Source organism: Phalacrocorax aristotelis, chromosome 24, assembly GCF_949628215.1.
Source record: "Phalacrocorax aristotelis chromosome 24, bGulAri2.1, whole genome shotgun sequence".
NCBI classification, from domain to species: Eukaryota; Metazoa; Chordata; class Aves; order Suliformes; family Phalacrocoracidae; genus Phalacrocorax; species Phalacrocorax aristotelis.
The window spans coordinates 4,796,309-4,824,163 of record NC_134299.1 but is presented as its reverse complement, the minus strand read 5'-3'; the positions used below and the strand labels follow the sequence as shown (position 1 = coordinate 4,824,163).

The window sequence follows — 27,855 nt, the reverse complement described above, 5'->3', positions numbered from 1 at the left end:
ATTAATTGACACAGAGAAGTTACAAGTTGCTGTTCACCCTGGAGTTGTTTGCAAGCATCTGTGAAAGCAGATTGTTGCTTAAATCTGGAAAACTCTATGTCCCTCTTGGAAGGGGCACAACAATGCAGGTGCTTGGAGCGATGGGAGTGGGAGGATAAATACAGCTGCAACTCAGGGAAGACAACAGTGATTTCTTTTGCAACACAAACACGCTGCTTGATTGCTACCTGGCCAAGCAAAAATAAAGGGAGGGCAGCGGCTATACATGTCACCATATTTAAATGGTTACCAAGAAACTGGCTGAAGGGGAGAAAACGAAGGCTCCCCAGTAGACTGACAAGCAGGACAGAAACTCAGCTGGATTTGTACTGTGATTTTACCAGCCATAACTTGCACCGAGACACCAGCCGCTTCCTAGCTGCTAGCCCTCCCTCTGCAGACTGCTTTGTGAACCTGCTTGGGTCACGATCCATCTCACAATCTAGACAATGTCTGAAGAAAGTCCACCTGCGCTTATGTCTGCAATTAGGGTAGCCATCGCTTTCTCATCAGATTAATCCAGAATTATGCATCTAGCGGTACTCTGCCAGAGACAGCTCAGCAGAGACGGCTGTTACAAGCTTTATACTCATGTAGAAAGGGCCTTATAAACATTTGTGTTATCCCACACTGATATGTTTAGAGAGGAAAAATACACACAGATAGAAAAAATACGACCTAACGAGTAAAACACAATGCTGTCCAGGTTGCTGTGATTAGATGTTCTACAGAAGCATCTTTAGGCTAAATCCTATTCCTTATTTCCCTGTCTGATCCCAATACTACAAATGTGTATCACACCACCCTCTTTGCTCATATGACTATTCAAACAGATACAGATTTTACTCATTTTATTCCCCTTCATCTTGGGCCAAGGTTTGGCCTTGTACCTTTCCTCAGAGTGAAACACAATGTGATTTATGCACTGAGTGAAACCTTTTATCGCAAAAAGTATCACCATACTCAAGAGGGGGAAGGAAAAAGAGACTGCAGACTTCCTTTTAAACATTCAAAATAGTAACAGTAAAGTATTTCTACAGTTGTGAAAAAATATGGTGTCAGTTTCACCTAGGTTATAGGTGATTGTTTTTAAACTTTTCAAAATTAAAATCTGCTCCAGTAGAAAGCCAGATGTTGGGTTTCCTTCATATGTTACACAGGACCAACATATCCAAACATGAATCAGTGTCCACTGATTTAACTTCAAAAAAAAATCAAAAAATCAAGTGTGATTTTCTAGGGAAGTTGTTGCTTTACCAGGAAGGGCAGGTTGCAGGAGTTCTTGCTTAATCAAGCCACTGAAAGGTTATTTATCTCTCAAAATACACATGGGGTGGGGAAGAAATCCTTGTGAGGCACCGAGTTTCAGGGAGTCGAGGTTTCAGGAACAAAAGGCAAATGGGTGCGTGGGGCAAGGAATCTCCATCCCTCTCTTTGCAAAGCATCATGTGCCTTTGCAGCATGGTATTAGGGGTGGCTAATAATAAACTGCAGTGCTGGGCACCTGCTAGACTAATTGCAGCACAGCATGTTCCAGTGCTGTGTGGAGAGCATCTGGAGACAGATCTGCACTCAATGCAGCGTAAGCGCTCACAGAAAGCAGCGTGTTAGCATGCTGGCTCCCGGCTGCCAGACCACTGCGAAATCGCTGCTTGGGGCTGGGGAATGCAGATCACTTTAACGAGACAGAAGGAATAGCTGTCAGTTGAGCCTCCTATGCTCTGTCCCTCACGCTGAGGCCTGCAGAGGCCACTGGGAAGACTCACTCTGGCTCTGAACCAGGCTCTCTGCCACTAATATGCTGTGTGGCCATGGCAACCCAGAATTGCTTGGGAGGTCACGACACTGAAGAGCTTTGCGTTCGCTTCACAAGAGGTCTGAGTGAGGTTTGCTTCTGAGCAGAGATCTGGCGTGAGGCCTGGGCAGCACTTACATCCCACAAAAGGAGGCCTGTATATGGGGAACTTGACCCATGTCTCTTATCAGTACAGTTGATGAATTAGAGCTGCTTGTATTTCACACAGTCATTCTTCAGAAAATAAGCCTTCGCTTGACCCTGCTGAAATCTACAGCTCCCAGTGAAGGATGAGGCGTAGCACAGACTTGGGTTACTGTAACCCTAACCCCATGCCCGGCCTGCCTAGCAGCCTCGGCCTCTCCTCCTGATACTTTAGACCAGCCCTCGTTTGACAGATGCAAGGACACTGGATAGCGTCCATTGCTCTTCCAGGAGCCTTGCAGGAACTTTCCTCACCCTGACCCTCCTTGTCACAGCTTTCCCCCAGCAGCTCGGGTGCATGACCCAGCTCTAGCACACAATCTGTCGTGCAGAGCCCTCCGACAGCATGACGGTGTCAGACTCTGGAGAGCAGGTCTTGCATGGGACAGTTTGTCCAGCTGAAAGCTGTTGTTCCAGGCTGTTAGCAAATTCAGGCAGAGGTGATAACATCAAATGGATTTAGCCAGCTTTGAGAAGCTTGACCAAAAACACATGGAAACTTACTTCAGGAAAAGGAAAAAGCAGCTGATGATTGAATATAATAATAGTTCTGCAGAAGAAACCAGTGGTGCCAGCACAGTACATTTGAATGTTAATCAAGCCTCATTTCTTCTAAAGTCAAAAGAAGATATTTAGTGGTGCATCGGATAAAAGCCTTCAGGAGGTTTAAATTATTCTGTCCAACCAACATTCTAATCACTCTGCCTAACCTCTAGAGATCGTCATTAGGTTTCTGGCTCACTGCCCCATTGCATGTGATAAAAGCATTTCAGGCTTACCAATGAGGTTTTCATCGCTCTCCACAGGAGGTCTGGGAAGGCCACTGGATTTTGCCTCGAGAACAATGCAGATTTCCTTGCTGATAAAACCTGTAGGAAATCGATTATATAACAGGCTCTGTGTATGCACTGAAAGAGGAAGGATCGTAACATGACAGCATCAGCCATCCCACTTCGCGCCATCTACATTCTAATGCACAAGTATGTCGATAGGCTTCAGCTACCTGCACAACAGAATTTGCCAGAATTCCACAGTTCGGTCCACACAAAGAAGCCGATATCCACACACCGAACACAGACCTGCTGCTCTCCAGTGAGGCTCCACAGGCATTAATTAAACTGCAGAAACAAGGCAATAGATTTTTCAGATCCTGACCCTCATGGCGCAGTTCATACGGCGATCACGTTGCCTGGTCACACTGAACAAGTACAGTGTTGTACTGAACTTTATCAAAAACAGAGATTAAAAATACCTTTACTGACTCAGCATGCTAACACGTAGTAATTTGAGATTAAAGACCGTCACCTCATTACTCCACTAAGATAGGGCCCACATAAACAGCTCACCAACAATCACTGCGTTCCATACAAATTTGAGTCTCATAGGAATATTCTTCTATAGGAATATAAGATTAGTAATTGCTTTATGGGTCATCAAATCTGGCCTTATAAGCAAAGACAGACATACCATATAATCTACTTCAAAAACCAATCAAACCAGAACAGGTCAGAGAGCACACATCAGCATACAATTTGCTGACACTAAAATTATCTACACTAGCTGAGAATCTGGAAAAAATATCATTGGTGTTTGCGATCTTTATACAAAAGGATTACAGGAATCCTTTGCTTTTAAAAGACGCCATTAACACCTTTCTATGGTAGGTTAAATATTTTCATTTTACAGATGAGGACCAAGTCTCTAGAGCCAGTATTAAGGCAGTGGCATACAGGAGGCTGCTCCTTTAAGTCGTCGTTCTGGAAAACAAAACCACAATTCGCATTTCCAGTCCAGTTAAAAAAAATCCTTAATGCTTGGAGAACAAATTCAAAGTAAACTACATTAAAACGCCCCCCAAATCCTAGTCAAATTCAGCAGAAGGGGTAAATAGTAAAATAAACTAGTATGAAAAGGGTGTAAATGGTGAAGTTGGACAGCTTGTACTGCTTTGGCTTTCGGTGGGTGTGTCAATTATGCATGCAAATTTGCATGCTTAACTAGGTGTGTACATCAAGAACAAGATACAAGCGCTTTGGGGCAAAAAGAGACATCTTCCCATGTTTGTACAATCCAGTATCACAAAACCTGAGTCAGAGGGTTGAGAGACAGACAGACTGGGAAGAAAAATCTTGTCTGTTGTGCCTCTTCTTTGTTACACTCATCCAATTACCTATTCATAAATGCTCATGTCTAATGTAATACTTCCAGTGCCACCGCATCTGTCTTCCTTGTGTATTCATCAGCCTAAGCATTTCCGGCAGCTCTTTGCTTATTCTTCAAAAACCCATAACTCTTATGCAGAAGTACTGAAATCTAATCCACCCCCTGCCCCCAACTAATTTACATTAACTTTGCTCAGACTGCGCTCCTGAGTGGAACAGTAATGATTTATAAGCAACTCTCACTTTTGCAGAAGGAAATGGAACACAGCACCTTTCAGCACCATTCTCTCTCTCTCACACACATTTCTGGTGAGAAATAAAAGCCCAAGCCTGAAAAATGCCAGAACACACTCTTGTGAATAGGCCTGCCCGGGTGACATCACTTATCGTACCACTACGCTACCAGCCAATTGGGGAGGTTTCTCAAGCAGCCGTTACTTCTCACCTAGCAGGGAAGCCTATAGGAAAATGTTACAGCACCGGGAAAGGGCTCACTCTTTTATTGTTGATGCTTATCTTGCCACACCTCCTCTCCTTCCCCTTCCCGCTCCAGCACGCATACGCGCACACATGCAGAGAACACAGCAGCGGCAAAACCACCATGCACAGTAAAAATCCGTTTCTGAGTACTATGCTTTTGGCAGTGATTCACATAAGAACTTCCTGCTGGTTCTGGAGATTCATATTTTTGTTCAGCAATTTCAGTGGGAGGAAGAAGCTTCCTCTTCTAAGTCACTGATCATTTTAACCCATTTTTATGACACTGTGCAGCTAACGGTCTTTCCCAAATACATTAAAAGCAATTCATCGCCAGCCAGATAGCCCAGTCATGCTTTTACCCCTGCGAAAAGGCAGCAGAGATTTTAAAGCTGGGGTTCTGTTCTGACCTTCCCCAGATATTTGTTAATTTAACTAGACAAGACCTAATTCTTAGCACATGGAAGCCAAGCCCAATATCAGATCAGGGTAAGCTGCAAACTAAGGCTTGCAAGTGCATGCTGTGTTTACACCAGAGGTACTTCAGTGCAGCTGCCATCTAGGAAGAAATATAGGAAATGGGCACATAACAGTCACAGGATGAAGCAAACTATTAAAATAATTGGTAGGAACCCAAGAGATCTCTTCTACCTGTCAGACAGCGCTCCTACACAAGCATTTGTGATGGTCAGTTGCTTCTCACTCCGAAATGAAATGACAATTGGTACATCAAGTGAGCAAGTCTGTATAGTCTTCTGGTTCTGGAACAGCCTACCTAATGAAAGGGAAAAAAAAAAAACCCAGGCCCTCTCTGTGAGAATTCAGGAGTCTGGAGGTTATACTCTAGGCACACAGCTTTGAAGCCAAGTAACACAGCAGCACCTAAAAAGCCTGTGAGCACAAACAGAATTTTGTCACACTCATTGCAAAAATATTTGAGCACTGCTCCAACTCCGATAGCATAGTCACACACACTACAAGGCTTTACTTCCGAGTTCGCAAAGATCAAGCTGAAAAATCCAATTCCGGTATCCATCTTGCTCTTGGTGACTCCGATATGAATATTTGTTCCTACCTTATCAGTATTTACAAAAATATCTGTATTTTAAAAATGCGGAATCCTGCAACCAGAGCTGGCGAGATAACCCCAGGAAAAGGAACACGCTGTTCTTCCCAGCGCTGGGGCAGCACAGCCATGCCAAACCCTGCCACGCAGCGCTCGCACCAGGGCGCACAGGTACAGGCAGGTGTTATTATGGACCCCTGCCCATCCAAAGCAGGCTGTGGAGCACCAGGCACATAACCTGGACTTTTGTCAGAGCCTCCTTGATTCACTACCCTCTCACCAACACCTAAGTAGTCTTTCTGAAACACAAATATTGGCAGCTGCTTCTTCATCTCATCTCCAATGACAAGCAAAACGCTGGTAGAAATAGCGACTTATTCCTGCGAGCTCCCTTCTGTATGAAACTCAGAGCTGTAAGCAACTGGGATTTGTCCAGCACTGCTGGAAGTGAACACCAGTCATAAAGCATCCTCCAGGCCTTCAGGAGGGCTTCTCAGACAGAAAAGTCCAGAAGATTATTCCAAGTTTGGAGATGAATCCCAATTCAGCTTCCTTATTAAGCCCACATCATGCTCTTACCCAGAATATGACAGACTTTCTTTATAACCTACTTCCTCTGAGGTGAAAGCAGAACAGTGACTCTTGAACACGTGCCCTCCCGGGCTTTACCAGATGCAATTCCACAGAACAACCAGAGACTAACAGAGGGCAAGAGCTGAAGCTGTGCAAGTGACCGCGTACCTACCTGAAAAAACTGCAAATCTCATGGAACCAGGAAATACATAAGAAAACAAGGCAATATTTTGCCTCAATACTGGAACTCTTGGTGAAATAGGTGGGTACCCCAAGAGACTGCGCTCGCTCCTGTTAACCGACCAGAAAGGAGAAGCAGCATGAAAATAGTGAACAAGGGAAATAGAGCACACGACGAAGATGACTGGGCAGGCCATAGGAAAGAGGAGTGTGATGAACCATGAGAACATAAGCGTCCAAGCAATGAACGTCACAGTGAATAAGGGAACAGCAGAAGCAAGAGGTTTTCAATCAATAGGAAGCTGCAGAGGAGGCACGTTGTTCCAGCTGCAGATCTGCCAGAATGGTCCCACGGAAGCTCTTCACACTACCTGAAGGACAATCAAAGTGCTTGCTCCTGTTCACAAAACAACCTGGAAGAATGGTGAGTGTAGCTTCCATTTGAAATGCCACACACACACCTTTTACGTTTCGTTTGGTCAAAATGTCATGTAACATTTTTGAAGTAAATGAGGGTTTTTGGGGTGGGGTTTTTTTTTTTTTAGGAAAGGAGGGGTAAGAAGTATGTTTCACTGAAGATTTTGTACACATAACTTTTCTATCAGTCACAGATAAATGACTGTCTGCCAGCATGCCTTTAGATGTATGTTACACAGAAGTAGTAAAAGGTTGTGAGAATTCCCAGAGAAGATTTGTCTTAAAATACAGAGATTTTCAATGAAACACTTATTTAGGAGACATTGTATGGAGAGTCAAAGGCTCCTTCATCCACCACAGCAAGGCGTTCCAGGATCCAGTGGCTGGCATCTAAACTTCAGTCCGAAGTAAGATGTAAGTAAAAGGCTGTAACAGCTGAATCAAGTGGGAGGTCCAGCACAACTCCATACACCAAAAACTCTGCAAGGGTGTCTGCGCCCTTCTGTGACCTAAATTATACACCTTAACTCTAAAAACTGAAACAGTTGTAGGGCTCACTATTCTTCCCTTTCATTACATACATCAGAATAAGCACTTACGGCATCTCCTGGCCTTAAAATTCACTAATTTGTCTTTAGACAACAAACTGCAAGTTAAACAAACTGTACCAATGAAATAACAAAAAAAAAAAGTCACTCTAAACAAACTCCACAATCTTATCAGAAAAGTGTTAGGAAACAGTTTAAAATAGAAAACGCCAGTTTCCATACTCTCAATTTTTTGGCAGCAGCTCAAAAAGTTAAGTCATGTTTACTTTCCTTAATGGAAAACCACCGCTCGCTCTCCCCCTAATGTCAAGACTAATCACTCTTTAAGTACTGCAGGCAGAGGTTTGGCTGAGTCAGCTGCGCTTAGCCAAGCCGCCATGCAGTGCAGGACACAAAGGGTGATTTAATGAAACGGAAAATAATTGCCCTTTTTCATGTGGACGTTGCATGCAGCACGATATTTCTCCAGGAGTATCTTAAGGTTTTAGTTTTGTTTTCATGGTGATGATTGAGCTATACAGCACAGTTCAGGAGGCCTAGCATTGTATTTAGTGTTCAAGACCCAAAACACAACAGAGTCTTCATATATAACTAAGTACAAGGCAAAGATCCTGCAACCATTAGCATGGAATCAGGATTTCATTTTTAGATACAATTTTTACATGTAGGCACGCACACAAATGTATAAACAGTTTTATACAGAACTTTTTCATAAAACACAGAATTCAAAGTAAAATCTAATCTTTTCATATGTATACAGTTAAGTGTGAAAACATAGTGTGAGTACGACTCAGCATGGCCTGTCGGTCTCACACGACTAGCTAACTTAGCTAAATCTCTAGGTGCATTGCAGTTAACTAAAGGGAGAAGGTGACCGAACGTAACATGAAACATACTTCTTGGCGCTGATTACAGAGGAAAGGGAGGCACTATGCAGCTCACTTGTCTAGCCACATTGCACTGAGTCCAACAGACAAGCAATGCCGCTACGCTGCTCCAAATTAAAGTACGCAAATAAATCCCTTCTCTTCAGTCTCTACTTGAACTCTCTTGTACTAGAACGAAAAGAAACTTGACAGTCCTCAAATTCCATCCAAACATCATTTATACCAGAAAAATCTTAGTGCAAAGATACTGCTGCTTTATGCAATATTACCTTGTATTTATTCTTCTGCAAAACATTGCTTCGCAACTAAAAAAGTTTGGAAGCACACAGTGAATTTTTTTTCCTGCGACACCTGTTAAACAAATGTGTTTATCTCAGTTGGCTGCAGAGAAGCAATCTGCTCAAGACCCCCACAACCCTGCTCTCCCAAGCAGTTACAAAGTACTAGTAATTCAAAACATCAAACCCGTTTCACTCTAAGTCCCAGACATCTAAACTTTCTGAAAGTAAGATTCATAATTTTCTCTATCTTATTCCTCTGAAAAAATAAATCCCATTTTCACAACGTCCTGGATTTTTACATTAAAAACATGGGAAAGAATCACTAGGTACCTCAAATGGGCAGCAACAGTATCAGAACGATGACATTTCACACTTAGAACGAACAACTCTCCACATGGTACTCCTAGAAATAACCAGTGCTCTTGAATCAAGAATATCGAGGCAGATTAACAATTAGGTTTATGTCCCTTATTCTTTAATCTGCAAAATTAACAGAATTAGGAAACAGAAGAGAAATACAAGGAGTACAATAGAGTTGACCAATTATACAAAATCTCATCAATTCTACTTTACATTTCATGTGCCACTACATTATTTTGCTTTAAAAGCTCTCCTTGACAAGGTGCTGGAGGGCTTGGTGCGGGCATACGATGCTGCCAATGGAAATATTTTTATTAAGTGCTTCAGGAAAAGAAGCGGATGATCCCAAGTCACCAAAGAAAGAAAAAAAAACCCTAAGCAATCTTTCAAAAAATTATTCCAGTCTACAAACATCAGCTTCAATGTTCATATAACCCAGATCACAATAGTTTCATAAAACATTATACAAAGCACACCTGTAAAAAAAGATAATAGAAGAGAGAAAAAGAGAAGGAAGGCGCAGCATGAAGTAATTTCAGACAACCAGTTTTGTGAGAGCTTTAATGGCACAAAATGTTTATAAGCTACAACTTATACATGTACTGTAAACTGTATATAATGTTACAAAGTGCTAACTAATTTATGAAGAATGCATAATCACTTTGGCTCAGTTAACTCCAATATTTCAACAAATGTCAATTAAAAAATTTGAATTTCTAACAATCTTCAGCTTTCACTTTTTAAAACAGTAAGTAAATATGCATTTGCTGCAGTTAAGTTAGCCTGCTGCATTTTTAATGTGCGAGTTTATGCATTTTTTTTCTTGACCCTATTTACAAATATTCTAGGCCAGTTTTCACTGAATGTAAGAAAAATGAAGCCTGCATTTTTTTTTCCAAAACTGTAAACAGGTATAAAGCTTTTTTAAACAACATTTATCTTAACAAAACTTCAACTATCAATAGTTGAAACCCCTTTTCAAATTATACAACAATCTGTTTCTGTCCATTGTAAAACTAGAAGTTGTAGACTTTCATCCAGAGCTTATAGTCGGGTATCAATAAATACTGCATTGTATCATAGCAAGTGTTACAGTGATCATGTACCCATTCCTCATCTACAGCTTTTCCAATTTTTACATCACGCTCCTTCAAATATTATTAAGCTGTGTTGATACTGTAGCCACAAGCTTGCAATATTATTTATCAGATATTCTGAAGAATTAACTTTTAATTTAGAAAGGGGTAATTTTTTTTTCTTTTGAAAGAAATACTCCCTTCTTAGTAAAAATCTATTTTTCCACTATTTCAATTTCCATACGAAACAAGGTGCTGTAATTAGAACTGAAAGTGTTTCAGCCATTCTCCCGTCCCCTCAGTTTTTAGGACTGTAAAATGATTTTCTTGATACTATCTAAAACACCCTTCACCACTTCCACCTTCCTTCCCTCACCTTTGGGTGAAACCCAATATCCATGCTTGAAACAAACATGCAGTTGTGGGCAACTCCAGTGCCACAAGTATGCACAACTGAAAGAAAAAAAGCAGATGTCTTCGAGAGAATTTTTTGTTAGACTGCCCTTTCACCCTGAAAGCATTCTCTAACAGCATTCAGAAGTAGAGAATAAAAATAAATACAGTTCAGCAGTGGATTTATACTTAACTTTTTTACTTCCTGGGAGCTAACTAGGCTCTTTTTAACCAAATCTCAACTGGGATTTAGCTTCTGTGCATCAACTGTTTCCAGTGATCACTGCTATATCAAATAATCAACTTTTTATGAAGTCTGATGCAAGCAAACAATTATAGGTAGCTGTTCTTCCCAAACTGGCTGACTACATTTTCTTATCAGCCTACTGAAGGTTTTATTTAAATGAGATTTTTGCTAGTCTTAAAATTAGCATTGGTTCCCTAAATACTTAGTATTAAAGTCTATATCATTTTTTAATATATTCATATATATATAAAAAAAGAGTATTCTATCCTTCAGAGTCATGCTATATGTTCTGAAATCCAATAAAATCTATTTAAGGACATGACTGTCCCAATGCTTTGTAACAATTTGGTACTAAAGCTTCACATTTTGAAAAGAAGTGTCACTGAAGGAGGACGAGGCTTAATGTTCCCTAAGATAGAAGTTCAGCAACATTAGTGAGAAGTCTATCTAACATGAGACATCACGAGTGACTTTCAGATTCCACGTATCCCCAAAGGAGATTGTACAGTAAACAATGAGAGATAGGAATATTGAAAACTCATTTGCAGAAGACATTTCAGAGCTTTTCAACTTCTGAATCTTGACGCACTTGCAAGATTGTCCCCCTTAAAGATAAGTCAAACGCTTTACTTTCTGAAACTGCCTTATCGTCATAATTGTAAATGGTTCCACAACAAACAATCCTATCCTTTTATACAGAGCCTAACTACACCTACAGCTGTTGGGTTTTTCCTTAATTTAAAACTACTTTTAAAAGGAAAATTTCACATTTAAAATTTTCCCTTAAGAAAACAGGTAAGGAAAAGAAAAGCTTCTTCACATGCAAACAATGCAATTTTTCTAACATTTTCTAGGCATCAGACAGGTTTTCCTACAAGGAATAAGGAGCTGACTTCATAGAAAAGACAAGATTACAACAATTACCTAATATTAAAATATGCTGATGGACTTAGTTACCCTACTTTAAAATTTATGCAGTCTTTGCCTCCTGCAAATCAAATGGTGTTAGCCAATACAAAGGGCCAAGTAAATTCCCCCAAAAGCTGATTTAAACTGTTTTTTATTGCCAGCGATTTCTTAGTTTATTTCACAACCAGCTTGTTTTTTCAAAAGAAAAATTCATTTTCACTCCAATCAGTAATTTTCTTCCAAAGAGACTGATAATTTTATCACCATAATACAGTCAACATCTATACCATGCACAACTGCAATTTAAGTCAGGTTGCTCTAAGGAGGCAACAGCATCACTGATAAAATTAAAACTTGCTGGTGGCAATTTGCATTGAGAGAAGCCCTTGCAACATATAGACAGTTGTAAACTCCGTTCAGCAACTCTGACGTGTCTTGCAGGCCAAGAGGCAGGGGAATGGGAGGAGAGAGGGAAAGAATGTGGATAGCGAAACACCTCAACAGAGTTCCAACACAATACTGAATTCCAGAGTTAGCAAAAACCTGGATATGTAAGGAAAGGGTGAAGTCAGGGTCATGCTTAAAATGGTCTCAAGTCAAATGTAAATGTACTAAATGAGACAGTAACACCTTCACAGGTCACGTGGATTTCCAGGTTTTGCACTCCATCTTTCAATAAGTGCTGGCTGAAGGTGTGGTCAGTCGTTTTCCAATGTAGATGCTGAAATAAAAAGTATAAGGCATATCGTATTTCACAGAAATACTCCTCGTTTTCTAAACAATCCTCACGCACCCAGCTACTCTAATTTGTCCTTCAGTTAAGTCTGATGAGATTGTTCCAAGGACTTCACTTCTACACAATGACTTAGAGTGAGATTTTCAGATGAGCCTAGAAGGACTGATGCCATCAACATTCAGTAAAAATGAGTCTCCTTCCAGTCCCCAAGCTCATTTGAAAACCCCAGTCCAAAAGCTTTTGTGTTGTTTGTGGAGTACCGGACACAGGGGCTCTTGAACAGCTGAGCAACACTCCCAGATTAGTACAGTAAAACAAGTGAAGTACTGCCTATAAAGGGAGGGGGTGAGCTTTAAAATACTGAGCATTGAGGATCTACACAAATGCTGACCTGCAAAAAATAAATCCAGGCAAGATTTAATTCATGACAGAAATACACAATTTTCCTATAGTACAAATAACTTAAAATATATTCTCACATATCCTATCCTCCTAATTTGATAGTTTACCAGAATTTAAAGAGACACTTGAACTACACCCCCAGAAACAAATATGAAGCTAACTAAAAACATATTTTGAGTACATGCCTTTGCCCCCATCACAGAAGAACATAAGACGGATAAACATAACATAAGGACTTAAGCAAGCTGAGAGATTATGGCGGATTACGCAGGCAATGAAAACAGCGCTGAGCGGAGTCGTAGCTGACCTTGCAGGACACATCCAGTATTTCGTGTATCTTTCTTTAAGTATTCAAACCTTGAACTTTCAGTAACATCACACAACTGCAGCATTAGACATTGAAAATTACAGAGTATGTGCCACACACACGGAACTTCAGCATCAGTGTTTGTACAAAGCGTTTTTGTAATGGTTCATGAAAGTTACAACAGTTCTCCACCTATTCTGTACTTACCTTCCCTACGTAATAACCTCAAGCACTTAAGTACAAGGCGTGGATAATCAAATGGCACGTGTTATAATGACAAAGGTTATTTGCAAATTCATGATAATCCATGCATTTTCAATGTAAGAAGCTTGATCTATTCTAGAAATAAAACATTAACGGCTGCAAAGTTTTTAATTGCTGCAAAGTTTACCTGCATTTCAAAAAATGCACCAAGTCTATCTTGGGCAAGGTGCAACAGCACTCTCGCTATTCTAGAAACCTCCCTCTTCAGCAGGTGCCTGACATAAAAGTGAAGTGGAAAAGCAAAGCCAGATGCAAAAGCTAAAGTGAGAAATAGGTTAATACTTACCCTAGTCCCAAAGCCAAAACATGAGATATGAACAGAGATGGAATGAAAACCTTAAGAAATTCTGCAGAGAAAATGCCACCTTTTTTCATTGCTCCACTTTTTCTCATACTTAAGGACACTGAACGTTTAGGATGTCTGAAGTGGAATTCCCTGAAAGAAAAGGGGGAGGGGGGAAAATTCAACAAGATTTTTTTTGTTTCCTTTTTTTTTTTTCCCCCTTTTTTGCACACAAATGCACAGATCTCTGTAGGAACATTTTTTTTAAAAAGTACAAAGAGCTAGAGATCAAAGCAAGAGACCCCTTACACAGAGTAAGGAATCAAAGAGAATAATAGGAGGGATTGTGGAGAGACCACTTACACAGACAGTATAGAGACAAAGGGAGCAGTAGCTGAAGAGAGAGGTAGGTCCGAGAGAGGGAATTTCAGGATGTGATTTGTTAGCAAGAGCCTCATTTTTTGTTCCAAACAGAGATACAGAAGTCTGCCAGATTTAGACAGCATCCTCTATCTTAATAAAAATGCTTTGCATTCAAGGATCTCAACGTTTCCCCTTCCGTGGATGAACATTACATATTTTACATAGAAAGAAAAAAAGGTACAGAGAATTTAGGAGACTTGCTCAACACTACCCCGTTCAATAAGCCAAAACTAAATCCCATGAATCCCAGCTCTCCCAATAATTATAATTTTGTCAAGAAACCTTGTAATCAGCTTGCTGTGGATTTATATTACTTTCAATAAAAAGGTAATTCTGTTGCTATTAAGATTTTCATACTTCATCGTTCTGACTTTCTGTAGCCTCCCCACAGAAAAATCTTTTTCTAAGATGATTTTATTCAGAGAGCCAGAGTAATTCCATTCAACTGGGACTTATGATTCTTTCCTCCTTCATATAAAAGAATATCCGATTAAAAAAGAGTTTAACTCACTTGGGAGGAATGTTTTCAGGCCTACTTGACCAGTCTGACACCCAGTCAGCACTTTTCTTCAAAACTTCCAACTCTTTCTCTCCTTCTATTGCTTCTTCTTCAGACTGAAAATACACATGGGACAAGCCTTGTAACACTCAATTAGCTTCTCATGGTGTTAAATTGAGAGCAACAACAACAGTGGTAAAATGATAAGCACCAAATGGTGGCACCTGATAAACGAGCAAGTGTTCTTGGCCAACTGATTATCTGAAATAGATTTGATTATGCTAAGAGGAGGGTCTGCAGAAGTCAGTACACCACAGGTTTTATTAGCATGTCCGGAACTTCCACATCATTGCAAGTTGTTTGGGTTTTTTTAAAACCAACAAAAAAAAAAAGAGGTTATTTTGATCCTAAATTTAATAAATCATCGTTATGCAAAAAAAAACTGAAGTGTTTACAAATGGCAGAAACTTTAAGTTGATGTCATTTGATTTAAAGTGTACAGAATGTGGATAAAAGCACAGCCAGAAAGCGTAATAAAAAGGTTTCAAAACCAGTATTTTGACTTTTTTTTTTAAAGGTGTTATTAGCAATTTATAATTCATATTACTTGAAACTACCAGCTTCTACTGGGTGCACCCCAGATGCAGTAGGGAAGGGCAAGCACTCGCTACAGTTGCTTGATCCAAAGATTTTACATCACATCGTTAGATGCAAATGTTACCATATAAGAAAAAAATAAATTGGGAAGACTAGAGAACTCCACTGGTTTTGGTACAAACTCCTCCTTAGTAATTAAAACAATTTCCTGAGTGACCCTTAGTAAAACAAGATAAACCACTTAAAACATTAAAGCGGGAACCATGCCAAAACCAGAAGTAATCAAATATGACAGTCACAAAAGGGAGATGGCGGCCCTAACCAGCAATCTCACTGAGATCGTTCAGGCTCTATAGGGCAGGACTGCAGCAGTCCTACCGGCCAGCCAGGTCTTTGACAAAATTAAACGCAATGTTTCATTCTTCCAGGAATGCTTTTTATTTATACTGCTGAAGACAGCAAATTCTATTAAATGCTCAAACTAAGAGTTGGGCATTAGTCTCCTCTCAGTTTGTATTATGGAGATTACTCACTATCATGTGAGCTGACTATCTGTACAGCAACAAACTGAACTCTCTGAAATCTTGTGCAGAAGTATAAACATTTCAAAAGCAAAACAGGTTTGACACACGCAATGCAAGCAGAGTGTTAAACAATAACATAACTGCTACTAAACAGGGCATTTCTCAGGTTTAGAGACGGAGCCTCATTTATCCCCTCACTCCCAAGCTATTCATCTCTACAAGTCAAATTTCAATTAATACAGAACGTAAGCCTAAAAAAGTTTACTAATGTTAAAAATTTGTTAAAATTTGTTAAAAATAATTGTCTGGAATTTGTTTTAACTTTATTCTGAAAACAACTCCTTAAAAGAAAAGATAATTTAGTTAAACTGATGTAAGCTTGAGTGCACAAAAATTATTTACTATACCTATTCACGGGAAGGTACTATATAAAGTTCTAATAGAAAAGATTGACTAAAAACCTGCAAGAACAAAGTACAGGACATGTAAACAGCCTTACCCAAATGACTACGGGACACCTCCAAATTTTGAATAAATTAGGTATATTAATTAATTTGCTTGTACTGCAGCTGACAGCCAAGTTTAGGGCCTCAGAATGAAAAAAAATGCTAGCAAGCAGTAGTCTAACGCACTTTTTGACACATAAAATAGGTAACGTTTTAGACCTTTTGACATGACAGAACTTGCTCTACCCCTCAAGTACTCCCAATACTGACCTATATAAATATATGGTCTATATACAACATCCACAACTTTAAAAGATATTTTTTAAAAGTTCATGTATTTTAAAGGTTAATGAGAAAAAAGATACCTGAGAACTACTGTCTTTACTTGTGTGCATTTCCACGTCAAAAGTTATCTGTCCATCTTCTTGAGGTGAAGGGCTGAAGAAAAATTGATTTCATTATGTCATTTTGTCATACTACACGCTGTCACCTAAAGAATCATTAGTGTAAATAGCATCTCAGCTGAATCATTTCCACATGCACTTCTGCACACTATTCAGATGAATTAGACTATACTACCCTTCAAATCACAAATATCAGTATTAGAAAGTCTTCCAAAACCCCTCATCGTTTCCATTTATAATCCTACCTTTCCCAACAGGATTGCCTGCCCTACCACTGAAACAAAGGAAGCACTGCCCAAACCTTCAGCTGCTACACAGATGATGTAGATCCCTTCCTTCTTTTAGCTAACACTGCCAATGTTGTGAATTATACCTCTTTTTGTGTCATTACAAGCGAAATATCCCACCTCAAAACACCATTTAATGCCTGGCTAGAATACATTTTACCCTTGTTAGCCTCACTTCAAATATTAAAAATTTGGTAATCTGCTAGAGAAATTAATAAACTATTACACCTCAACCAAGAAAAAACTAGCGAATTTAAGTTAGGAACAATACAAAATGCTGTATGATGCACCAGTGCAGGTCTCCCATTAAAACACTAAGGGCATCTTTTTAGCCTGATCTAAGCTCTCCTGAAAAAAAGGTTGTATTTTAGGAATAACCAAAAAGAACCCAGAACACCACACTTAAGAGCAACTTACTGTTTAGAACTTTTAGAAAAGAAAACAAAATATCAAAGTACCCCCCCTTCTTGTACATTACTTCAGCTGTCAAGAGGGAAAATAATTATCAAAAATGTAATAAGTGGAAAATTAAGTTAAAAAAAAAAGGAGTAATCTGTCTTCATTCACTTAAAGCGTGGATAATAACTGAGAAAATCCAATGCTAGTAAAAGAAACTACACAACCATCATCTAGCAAACATTCCTGGTTGGACTGGAAAGTACTAAACCACTGACACCTAGTTTCTTAGCAACATAGATGTAACAAACTTCGTTTTCTATAAATGTAACTGTTCTAATTGAAATACTCACATGGATTATTTTCAGTCTACTACATTAAGTAGTTAAATCAGGCCTAACTAATTTTAAATAGCTCGTATATCTGATCAACCACTTACAGAAGCTACACAGTAGACATGACGGTTAGACAGCATTCACCCAGGAAAAACAAAGGAGGCACGAGAAGGACAGCTAAAATTATATACAGAAATCGCTCAAGCATTTCCAAAACTGCCCCAAAACTTCCTAGAAAAAAGGTATCATGAACACATAAAAATATTATAATGCTCACATGCGCCTCAAAGGATTATATTGTTAGGTAAGAAATATTTTGCCTTCACAGGAAAAAAGTAGAATACTGAAAGCAAGGAGTATAAATTCTCAGAATATTTTTTTCTGTTAAGTCCAGTGATATATGTTACTATGCTTGACCTAATATAAAGCACATGTACATAACAGATTAATGAGCCAGTAAAATTTGGTATTTTTTAAATACCATATATGATTGATGACAATGTGAAATTTAACTGTGGTGTTGATGTGACTTTCCTGCTTGTGGATTCCTTAGCTTTTTGTAGCAACGAGGTATTCTTGAAGTCAGATGTCTCACTTGATAGCCAGTTATCGCGAGCCACCCAGTACTCCAAATACTGGAGCATGACAAACTTACGCCTGAGAAAAAGCTTTACACTCAATTAACATCTACAGGATAAAAACTGCAATAAATCACACACAGGACAGCAATCATTTCTTTACCTGTCACAGTGGGAACTACCTCTTGAACTGCTCTGTCCTGATTCATGCTGGGCATCCAGGAGAATTTTCTCCATGTCTCCATTATGGATGGAGGACGACGAAGGAACATGTTCCAGACCTCCGTTTTTCCCATTGCCGTTATCGTTGCTATTGCCATTGCCGTTCATCTGTAACTCCACCCAGGAACCTGTCAGACCAGCCAGACGTCATTTCATTAAAAGCCATGGAACTAAAACCCATCTTGAGTTTATCAATAACAAACAGAAAAAAAAAAACCAACCATGAACATGGTGAATTCAGATAACATACAGTGCTGCTGGGAAAAAGCCCATAAACACATACTGGAGACAGAGTGACATGTTTCTTCCTCTTTCATCAACAAAAACACCCCTAAAAAGTCACGTTTTGTTGCCACCTAACTCTGGAGCCAGTCAAATAAAATGTCCCCTCTCTCCTCAACTATTAATACTTTAATAGGCAATGTTTCCTTCTGTAGTTTGAAGCTTCAATTATCTGCGTATCACTCAATTACACTAGTCACCTCACTTCCCCGTTCTACTTGTACGTTCCTTTTTGAAACAAAGATTTCATCCCCTAGCCTCCTACTATACAATTTCCCCCATCCGTGGCTTCATATTTTCCTTCTTCCCTCTACTTCCAAAGGCCCTCAGTGAAACCCTGATTTTTATATACATCAGCACAGGCTGCCATTCTCTGGCCTCCTTGAACTTTCTCCACCCTGGCCCTCTAAGAAACATCTCCCATTCAATGCCATCTGCCACCTCATTAACCTACCATGGGTCATACCACAATTCAAACATCAGAAGCTGAATCCTTACACAGCTGAAGTACCATGCGAACATACATCTCACTGCAGTTAAGAGATTTCACTTCCAATAAGCCAAAATAAAGGACAGTGTAGCATGAGAAATCCAGAGTTCTTACATGTAATAACAGTTATTTTCAATGCCATCACTTCAGCCTCTTCCATCCCCCCTTCTTTCCACTCCTTAGCCAGGGAAGGCTGTATAGCCCACAAGTTGGCATTCACTGGGGGTCCCCCCCCCTTTTTTTTCCTGTAGTTATACCACGTGTGCACTGGCATTTGACAAAAGAGCAAGAGTATCTTGAATGATAAAAGCATCTACTGAAACGTTCATATACTCTGTAGTTAGACGGAAGATTTTTATTTTTAAATGTCTTCACTTGTATTTTACTTGCAGATTAACTAAACGCAAAGCAATATTTACTGGTATGTTCATTAGTGACATGTTTCAATTCAAAACACATAGGTTTTGGAAATACACTTAATTCATAAACATACTATTTAATGTCCTGAGGGGTAAAGATACAAGCGACTTCAACTACTCGATCTGTTCCAAACATTTAAATACATTCCCTGTCCAACTGCAATTCCAACCTTCTCATTAAGACATATAAGAAGAATCATTTGACCATACAACCACTTTAGTTGCCAAGGTTATAAAGGGAAAGATCTCCAATTTCTCAGAAATATACTGTTTTCAATGCAACATTATTTCCCATTATCAGTCAGATGATGATTTCACACATGTATATTATGTCATGACAACTCCATGTAATTTAATTTATGCCAACCGAAGATGTGCGCTTTCAGGGTTCTTGTGCTTGGTTGATTTTTTTATTATGTAAAGTTTTGACATCTTCACCACTGAGGTAAAAATATTCAGGGAAGAAAAAAGGCCTAAAGATACGAATACAACAGCTGAAACTACTTTTTAAACATTATTTGTACAGGTTCTAAATTTTAACCCTGACTTCTTGACTTCTGAAACGCACCTTAGAGTGCCTGCATTTTATATTTTTTATAGCAAAGTCTGGACTCTGGGAACTCTATCAGTGACACAGGAAAGGTTGTATGTCATAAATTCACCTATTTTCAACCTGATTTTGTGAAGCTGAAACACAGTTTATCCTTAGCACCAATTATTAACTATGCCATTATACTGATGACCACGTAAGCATCACACTCGTAGGAGTCCTGGTGGTTTACTGTCTGGTTTCCCCAAGCTATATTCACAAGCAAGGAATTTAGGGTGTGCATAAAGCTCTCGTGCACAATCACACGACGTACTACGTACTGGGCTTTTCAGATAATGAAGTGTTAACTGGGAAAAGGCAGCCTTTGCTCAGACTAGTCAGCATGACACAGACAGACTGTATTTTTTCAGACTTACAATGATTGCTGGTGTCTAAATTTCAAAATAAAAAGGTCACATTGTAAGCACTAACACCAGGAAGGTGGATTTGCCTTGTAGCAACACCTTTACAGCAAGAGGCCACACCTGCAAAAAAGCACGTGGCAGCTACAGTTAGAAGACAGTTAGGCCAGAAATCTATACGTTCCCCAATTTTGGAGCAGAGAGCGTCTTATTGGGAGAATTGTAGTAGTCAGGATCTGCAGAGACATCTACTATTAAAAAAATCAGCAGTGAATAACTAGCAGTGTCAAAAGAACAGAGGGCAAAGGTGCAAAGGGACGTCCTCCTTGGACACCAAGCACAGACAGAGAAAAACCCAGCAGAAGATGAAATGATCAGAACTGGTTGCTCTAGTATGCAGCTACTAAACACACCTCCACAGCACTTAAGATTATGCACAAATAAAGTCTTTATTAATGTTTATCCCAGACTGACAAAACTTGCCGTTTATCTAAAACACACTGTGGCCATACTAGGAAGAACACTCAAATTAAGCTGTGAGTAAAGAGTCCCAACAAGTCGAGCAGTAGTTTACATGACAAGCAGCACGTTCTCCATCTGACCTCACTTCTAATGAGTCAAAACATTTTTAAGGAAGCGTAATCTGACATCAAGCTAAAACATGCTACAGACTCCGACTGGCAGTCACAACCGGTTTGGGAGAAGGAGCCAGAGAGTCCCAGTAGTTTCAGAGACTCTGATTAGAGGGACATCAATCTCTGCTTCTTTGAAAAGATGCACAGGGATATATCTGAAACTAAACCACCAAAGTAGTAGAGTCTGCTTTTTGCCCCAAGCTTTCTTCAAAACTAAGGAAGTTACGTGAATCACCCACATGAGAACTCTTAATTTTACCCTATTTCCAACTTGTCAGTAAAACGAGAGATATGGTAAAATTAAGAAGCACGGTAGAATTCTTCTCCCTTTACTAATCACATAACACACACTGGGGGGGGGGGGCTGGGGGGGGAGGGGGGGCAACACCAACAACTGTTTGCATGAATGGTATTTTTCTCCAAATTATTTTAATTTTGGCCATGCTCTAAGGCTAAAATTGATTCACAGTTACTTTCATTACATGTACTGATGGCCTGTTTAAACCACAACAAGTAAACATGTGGGGGAAAAGGGGTCTCATTTTGTTTATTCACTCTCTGATTTCACTTGGGCAGGGGGGAGATATTAAGGACAATATATAAATTATATACATATATACATTTTATATACCTATAAAGATACTCCAAACTTATAGTTCACAAGAAGTCTGAGCCACAGTCAGCTTGAATAAACTACTAAATATCACTTTTATAATGAAGTACACCATTAACCAAAAAAAAAAAAAAAGAGAGAGAAGGTGAGAGCTGTTCAGATTCCCATAATGGTAATCATTAAGCAGATTTTCCATGACAGAGTTAGATGGGTTCCTGCCTAAAGTGGGATTTCTTTTTTTCGTCAATATGTAACAGAGCCTTATAATAATTAAAATATAGGAAACATCCAGAATTCCCAGAGAACGCAAGGGTTTTTTTGTGAACCCAGCAAAGCATAGGTTCAGTTACAGGTTTTATTCCCAGGTCTTCTGACCTTCAATTCAAGTGCTAAGGGATCTTTGAATGAAAGGCCCTAAACATGCACAAATGACATACAGAACAAAATGAATAAGCGTCTAAGCTCATTAGCCTGAAAAGGTTCACTGAAAAGCTTATATGATGGCGGAAAATGTACCTATAACACCAAAGCATTGTGGAGCGGCTGAACATCTGAAAGCAGTACTAAGCCTACATGGAGCTGATTGGTTGCATTTGTTTTGTTCACGGAGCACAGACTATCAAACATTTCCTCTCATACCTTGTGCTCACCACCTTCAGTAATCACATGGATTTTGCTAAGCCTTTATGTGCTGAGCCGGCAATAAGACCTATGTGGGCAGATCCAGCACAGCGCACTCATCTCTTGTTGCTCCTATTTTACAGCGGACTAACGAGTCCCACAGAGTAAGTTAACACTCTAACAGAAAACAAAAAGGAAATATTAAACTACAGAAGCGCCAGACATCGCAATTTCCAAAGTACGCATTGAGTTCGGCACTAAGCATGTCATAACTTTAAGACAGCATAATTGTTATTTAAGTATGCTAACAGCCCTGAATAGTTTGCTAAAGTACCTATTTGACTCAGGTGAGCATTGTTGTAAACTACGATCGTTATCACAAGATGTAATGTTACCGTGACACAATAGCAGTCCTACAAAATGGGCATAGTTTATTCTTTTTTAATACAATTCACACTGAGTTACAGGAGATTAACCAAGCAATATATTTCGTTGTCAGTTTGACTTCATTGTAAACCGCGAAGGTAACAGTTAATGATTAATGCAACTTATTCACTTCTTTAGCTGCGGTATCCTTAATAATTACAAACAAATGAAAGGACGCATTGAAGTAGCTGTTTAAAACGAGGGAGAAGCATCTGCCAAGTAAGTACGAGAGCCTACATAAAACCCACCGCTGTGCCTTACTAGTGTTATCCTAGGAACAAAAGGATGCAGCAGAGCAGCTGACATCGATGCCGGATATAGAGGAAAATAGCTCACGTCAGTGGTATTGACTCAGCCACTGAATAAACTCATTCCCACAGTCACGCTCCTCCCCCTACCCTGCTGTATCCCCATCTTAGCTGTTGGCACCAGCCACCGAATAAACTCCGTTTAACCACGAAACAAACCCGCTCCTGCTCTCCCGGGCTCGCTCCGAGCCACGGCGCTGCCTCCTTCCTCCGGCCCTGCTCGCCATGGCCGATTTACCTCAGCCCCGCCGGCGCTCCGCTCCGGAGCCCGCCGGCCCCGCGCAGCACCCCGAGCCCGAACCCTGAGCTTTTGGCGCGCAGCCCCTCACCCCGCAGCCCCCCACCGCTCGCCCAGCCCCCCACCAGCGGCCCCCGGCTCTGCGGGGACACCCGCCATCCCCTCCGCAGCCCCGTACCCCCTCAGCCCTCACCACCCTCCCCTTCCTCGCCACCCCCCCCCCGGCGGACGCCACCGATTGGCCCCATCGGCTCGCGCGGCCCCGTCCTCCACCAATCGCGGCCCAGAGAAGAGTAGGAAGGGGGTCGCGGCCCTCAGGGCGGCCCTCACAGCCCCCCCCCCCCCCCCCCCCCCCCCCCCCCCCCCGATATTCGCCCGTCCCCGCCCCATTCGCGCTCGTCCCCACACGCTAACGGCAGCCACACTCACTGTTGAGGCCCGGTTCGGTGTGCGTCCCCTCAGCCGGCGGGTTGTTGTTGTTGTTGTGCTGCGGTGGCTCCTGAGGGCTGGACATGGCGGCGCGGGGAGGAGGAGGAGGAAGAGGAAGGGGGGGGGGGGAGAACGGCTGAGGCGACCGAAGAGCCGCTGGGACAACAACAACAAACCCGGACTGCGCTCCGGGCCCGCCCGCCCCGCCTCCTTCCCGCAACACGCAGGCGCGGGAGATGCCGTTCCCGCCCTCCGCTCCTGCGCACGCGCTGCCCGGCTCCCCCACCCCCCCAGCGCGGGGCGCGTGCCGCCCCGCATGGCGCTGAACCGCCGCGCGCACGTTCCGCCGCCGCCGCGCGTGCGCAGGGCTGTGAGGGAAAGGGGCGGGAAGAGGTCAGGCGGGCGGTCCTCGGGAGCTCCTCCGTAGAGCTGCGTGAAAGGAGGGAGTAGTTGGGGGTTGGTCTCTTGTCCCAAGTCATCAGTGACAGGACGAGAGGAAACAGCCTCAAGCTGCCTCAGGGGAGGTTTAGGTTGAATATGAGGGAAAATGTCTTTACTGAAAGAGCAGTCAGGCATTGGAACAGGCTGCCCAGAGAGGTGGGGGAGTCACCATCCCTGGGGGCTGGTTCAAAAAACGTGTAGATGTGGCAGTTGGGGACATGGTTTAGGAGACATAGTAGTGTTGGGTTGGGGGTTGGACTTGATGACCATAGAAGTCTTTTCCAACCTTCATGATTCTATTAAATCAGGGGCAAGGTAGGCTGGAGGCAGCCAGCACTCAGCTCCAGCTGCCCCAGGATCCTGAAATCAGTAGGAAAGGCAGGCTGGAGGTGGCCAGCCCTCCCCACACGTCTCTGGAGCCATCTCTGTCCCCCCAGGAGAGATACCTGATGGTCTCCCGCCTTGGCTGGAGGCTCAGCCCCAAGGCCTCCAGCACCTTTTCCAGGCCAAAACTCCTGTTCTGCTTCCAGAGAGGACAAGAACAGCGTTCACAACTCGCTGCTGTCAAACCCCTACCACAGTACCCATTGAGCCTTCAGCTCAGACGGGTTTCCACATGAGACATTGCAGCAAATCCTCCTCCCTAGGCGCAACAGGTGTGAGGTAACCTGTCAGACCTGCATGGCGCAATGGTACGAGCCGCCGAAAGCTTCTTTCCTCTCTCATCAGCTTGCTTTTGCCTCAGATAAATTTAAGCCAAGTAGTAGGTCCATGAAATAGAGTTAAGGTTGCTTTCAAAGAACTGATAGTTTTTAAGATCAAAAGTAATACCTCTCTGAGATGACAGTGTTTAGCAGACAAACCAACCCCGTGTGTGGCAATTTTTTTTTTAATTATTGTCAGACAGTTAAGATAGAAATGATGGCATCTGTGTAACAAAATTGGACTTGTTCTTAACTGGGATGCAAAAGTATGGCTATAAAAAGTGAAATTACTAGCGTGCACCACAGTTTCCTTTCAATATGAAAATGAGGAGACAACCTCAGGCTATTTATGCGCATACTGCTCTACTGAGAATGGGAGCAAAGCTGAATTTCCATGGAAGAGACTTTCAAATGCAGTGAGATACAGATGCAAACAGCTGCCTCACCCTGCTGAGGGTTCTTCAGTTGTAACACAAGTAGCTTCTGTACCAATTACCCAGACTAAGTAGCTGTCATTAAGTGACCATATATAGAAAAAAAGGTTCTTATAAATTATTAATTTGAAGATAAAAGTAAATTTTATCTTTAAAATCAAGCAAGTCCATTCCTCAAGGCAGAGTGAGTTTTCATAGATACTTGGTATGGCGCTTAGCAGAACATTTACTAGGATTTTTCTGTTTCTGATCTCCTTTTTCACTGACATCGTCTAACAAAAAGAACCAGCGAGACTCACTTCCTCACAGAAGATTATGTAATTTTGCCCACAAAGCTTAAGAAATCAGCTTTACTAACCTCACTCTATTTGACATCACTTGAACTTCAAGGTTTGCTTTAACGCCTAGAGTCTTTTAGGTGGAACATTGTAACTCAAGTCCCATCTCACACACATACATACATACATATATGTATACATAAAATTATTTTGCTTCCCAACAGCAGTAAAGGAGCCTTTTATATCATAAACCCCTCCCATCAGCAGCCACGAGAATATAAACTGCGTTTTTACGTCACTGTACGCACAGTAGGAGTTCAGTAGCAGTAATACCTTCAGAGACTGGAGTCACACAGGTATGTTTCCATTCATGTTCTTTCTTTCGTTATCTCACCATTACACATGCAAAGAAATTGCTTTTTTTCTGCTTGCGTCAGAACTCTTTCTAGCTAGAGAAAAAGCCTGTATGTACAACTGTCACAGTTGGCCCATCCTAGACTACCGGTTCCAAACATTTTTCATCTTGTATTTGCTATGTTGACAAGTGTCCAGATACTGGAGTGTGGACATTCGAAATCCGCCTTCTGTAACGCTGACCGTTCTTACCAAGCTGACTGTATACCCTGCGTGACTGTATCAAACGTCTAATCCGGTGGAAAATCTGCATGTCCCTTGGAAATCACTGGAACAGGAGTAGCTACGTGTAGTAAAAAGAAAACAGTAATTTAAATAATTTAATAAAACAGCAGTTTTTAGGAAGAAGGGCCACAGATACATTCTCGATTAGAATCAGAACAATGAGCTGCTTACGATTTTGTATAGAAAACCTGCCCAGGCAACCCTATCCTCCTGTGCAAACCAAACACTCACAGGCTAGCGCCATGAGTATTTGTCACCTCCATCATTCAGGAAGCATGTGCTGTAATACTTGTGGCATGAAAATTTATCAGTAAAGTAGGACTATTAAAATTTCTGAGTCAGAAATAAATTGATCAAGATTATAGAGTGAGTCAGTTCAGAGCCAGAAATAGCATCCACAAGTCCTGACTTTCAGCCCTGTGCTCTAACCACTACACAGGTTCCTAAGGCAGCTGAATGATGTAATTAATGTTTGTAAAGTAATTTGAATCCTTGGACAGAAAATGCTATGACAATAGCAAGGTTGGAGGGTCAGGAAACCACAGGTTAATAGAAGAGAAACAATGGCCATGAACTCCTGGGAAAGGCCTTTTGTACTCAAGTGCAATAAAAAGGTTTTTCTTCTAGAAAGTTACAGAAAACCTTTCAGTTCATTGAAATCAAACAAGTGACAAGCCACCTGACTTCTCTCAGAGAGCCGAACCAAGCTAATCCCACTGTTTTATTCTTGTGTTCCAAGGTGCTATTGATGTTTGAAGTAAGAATGACCTAAAAATCTTAAACATGCTGCGATTACTTTTATTTTATTTAGTACCTCTATGCCCCAAATATGAAGAAAAAAAGTTAACCTGTTGCCAAGACAGACACTATGCCAGCATCCAGCAAATGCAAAGGCAGTCTTTTCCCTACCCACCTCAGTTGGCTGGATTCGTTATGCTGGAGGTAGTGATGATGTGTACTGGAAATGCTTGTGTTTTATATTTATTATTACAATATTCATGTTATATAATCAGCAGCAACTGATCAAACACACAGTCCTTGCAGGCAACTGGGGACTCCAAAGATGACTGCGAGGGATAGCCACAGCATCCAACCTCCCTCCCTTACATTTCCAAAGCACCCTTGTTGGTGATGTTTTGCCCCCTAGCAGAGAGCACCGACGCAGAAAAACCCACACTGGAGACAAGGGAGAGTGCAAGACGCAAGAGAGAAAGGGCAGCAGGAAACCTGTTGTTCGATTAGTCGAAAGCGTATGTCGTGAGTAGGGAGACTATACAGCTACAGTCCAAGATGAGGAGCTGAAGACCAGTGCACAGGAAATTACTTCCTAGCTAGGTCAAACCTAGGAACACACAATTCCAGAGCTGCCAATAAAAAAAAGTAAAAATATTACTATGCCATCATCCAGCAGCCCCTCTCCAAGAAGGGGAAAGTACAGGTTCCTGCCTATCAGCACTGAGCTTCTTCCAGTTCAGCTGAGAATAAAAGATAATATATTTAAATAATAAATGCTGAAGTTACAGTCCTGTCTCAACAGAACAGTGAGGGTAAGAAGGGTGTTGCTGCACTTCTCGGCAGGAAGACCATGAAGGGACTTCAGCCACAGAACTTGCCTGCACCTCAGCGCCGT

General features: G+C 41.2%; 1 protein-coding gene across 1 annotated transcript; it reads right to left on the bottom strand.

The window, feature by feature from the left end:
* Positions 1 to 9,082: 9,082 nt before the first annotated feature.
* BNIP3L (BCL2 interacting protein 3 like) lies at positions 9,083 to 23,949 on the bottom strand. The gene is made up of 6 exons (XM_075074679.1): positions 23,730 to 23,949; positions 18,259 to 18,445; positions 16,461 to 16,533; positions 14,541 to 14,644; positions 13,610 to 13,759; positions 9,083 to 12,335 (listed from the first exon to the last, which is right to left on the bottom strand). The coding sequence occupies exons 1-6, from the start codon at positions 23,812 to 23,814 to the stop codon at positions 12,287 to 12,289; spliced, it is 648 nt and encodes a 215-aa protein (XP_074930780.1). The 5' UTR covers positions 23,815 to 23,949; the 3' UTR covers positions 9,083 to 12,286.
* Positions 23,950 to 27,855: the final 3,906 nt, after the last annotated feature.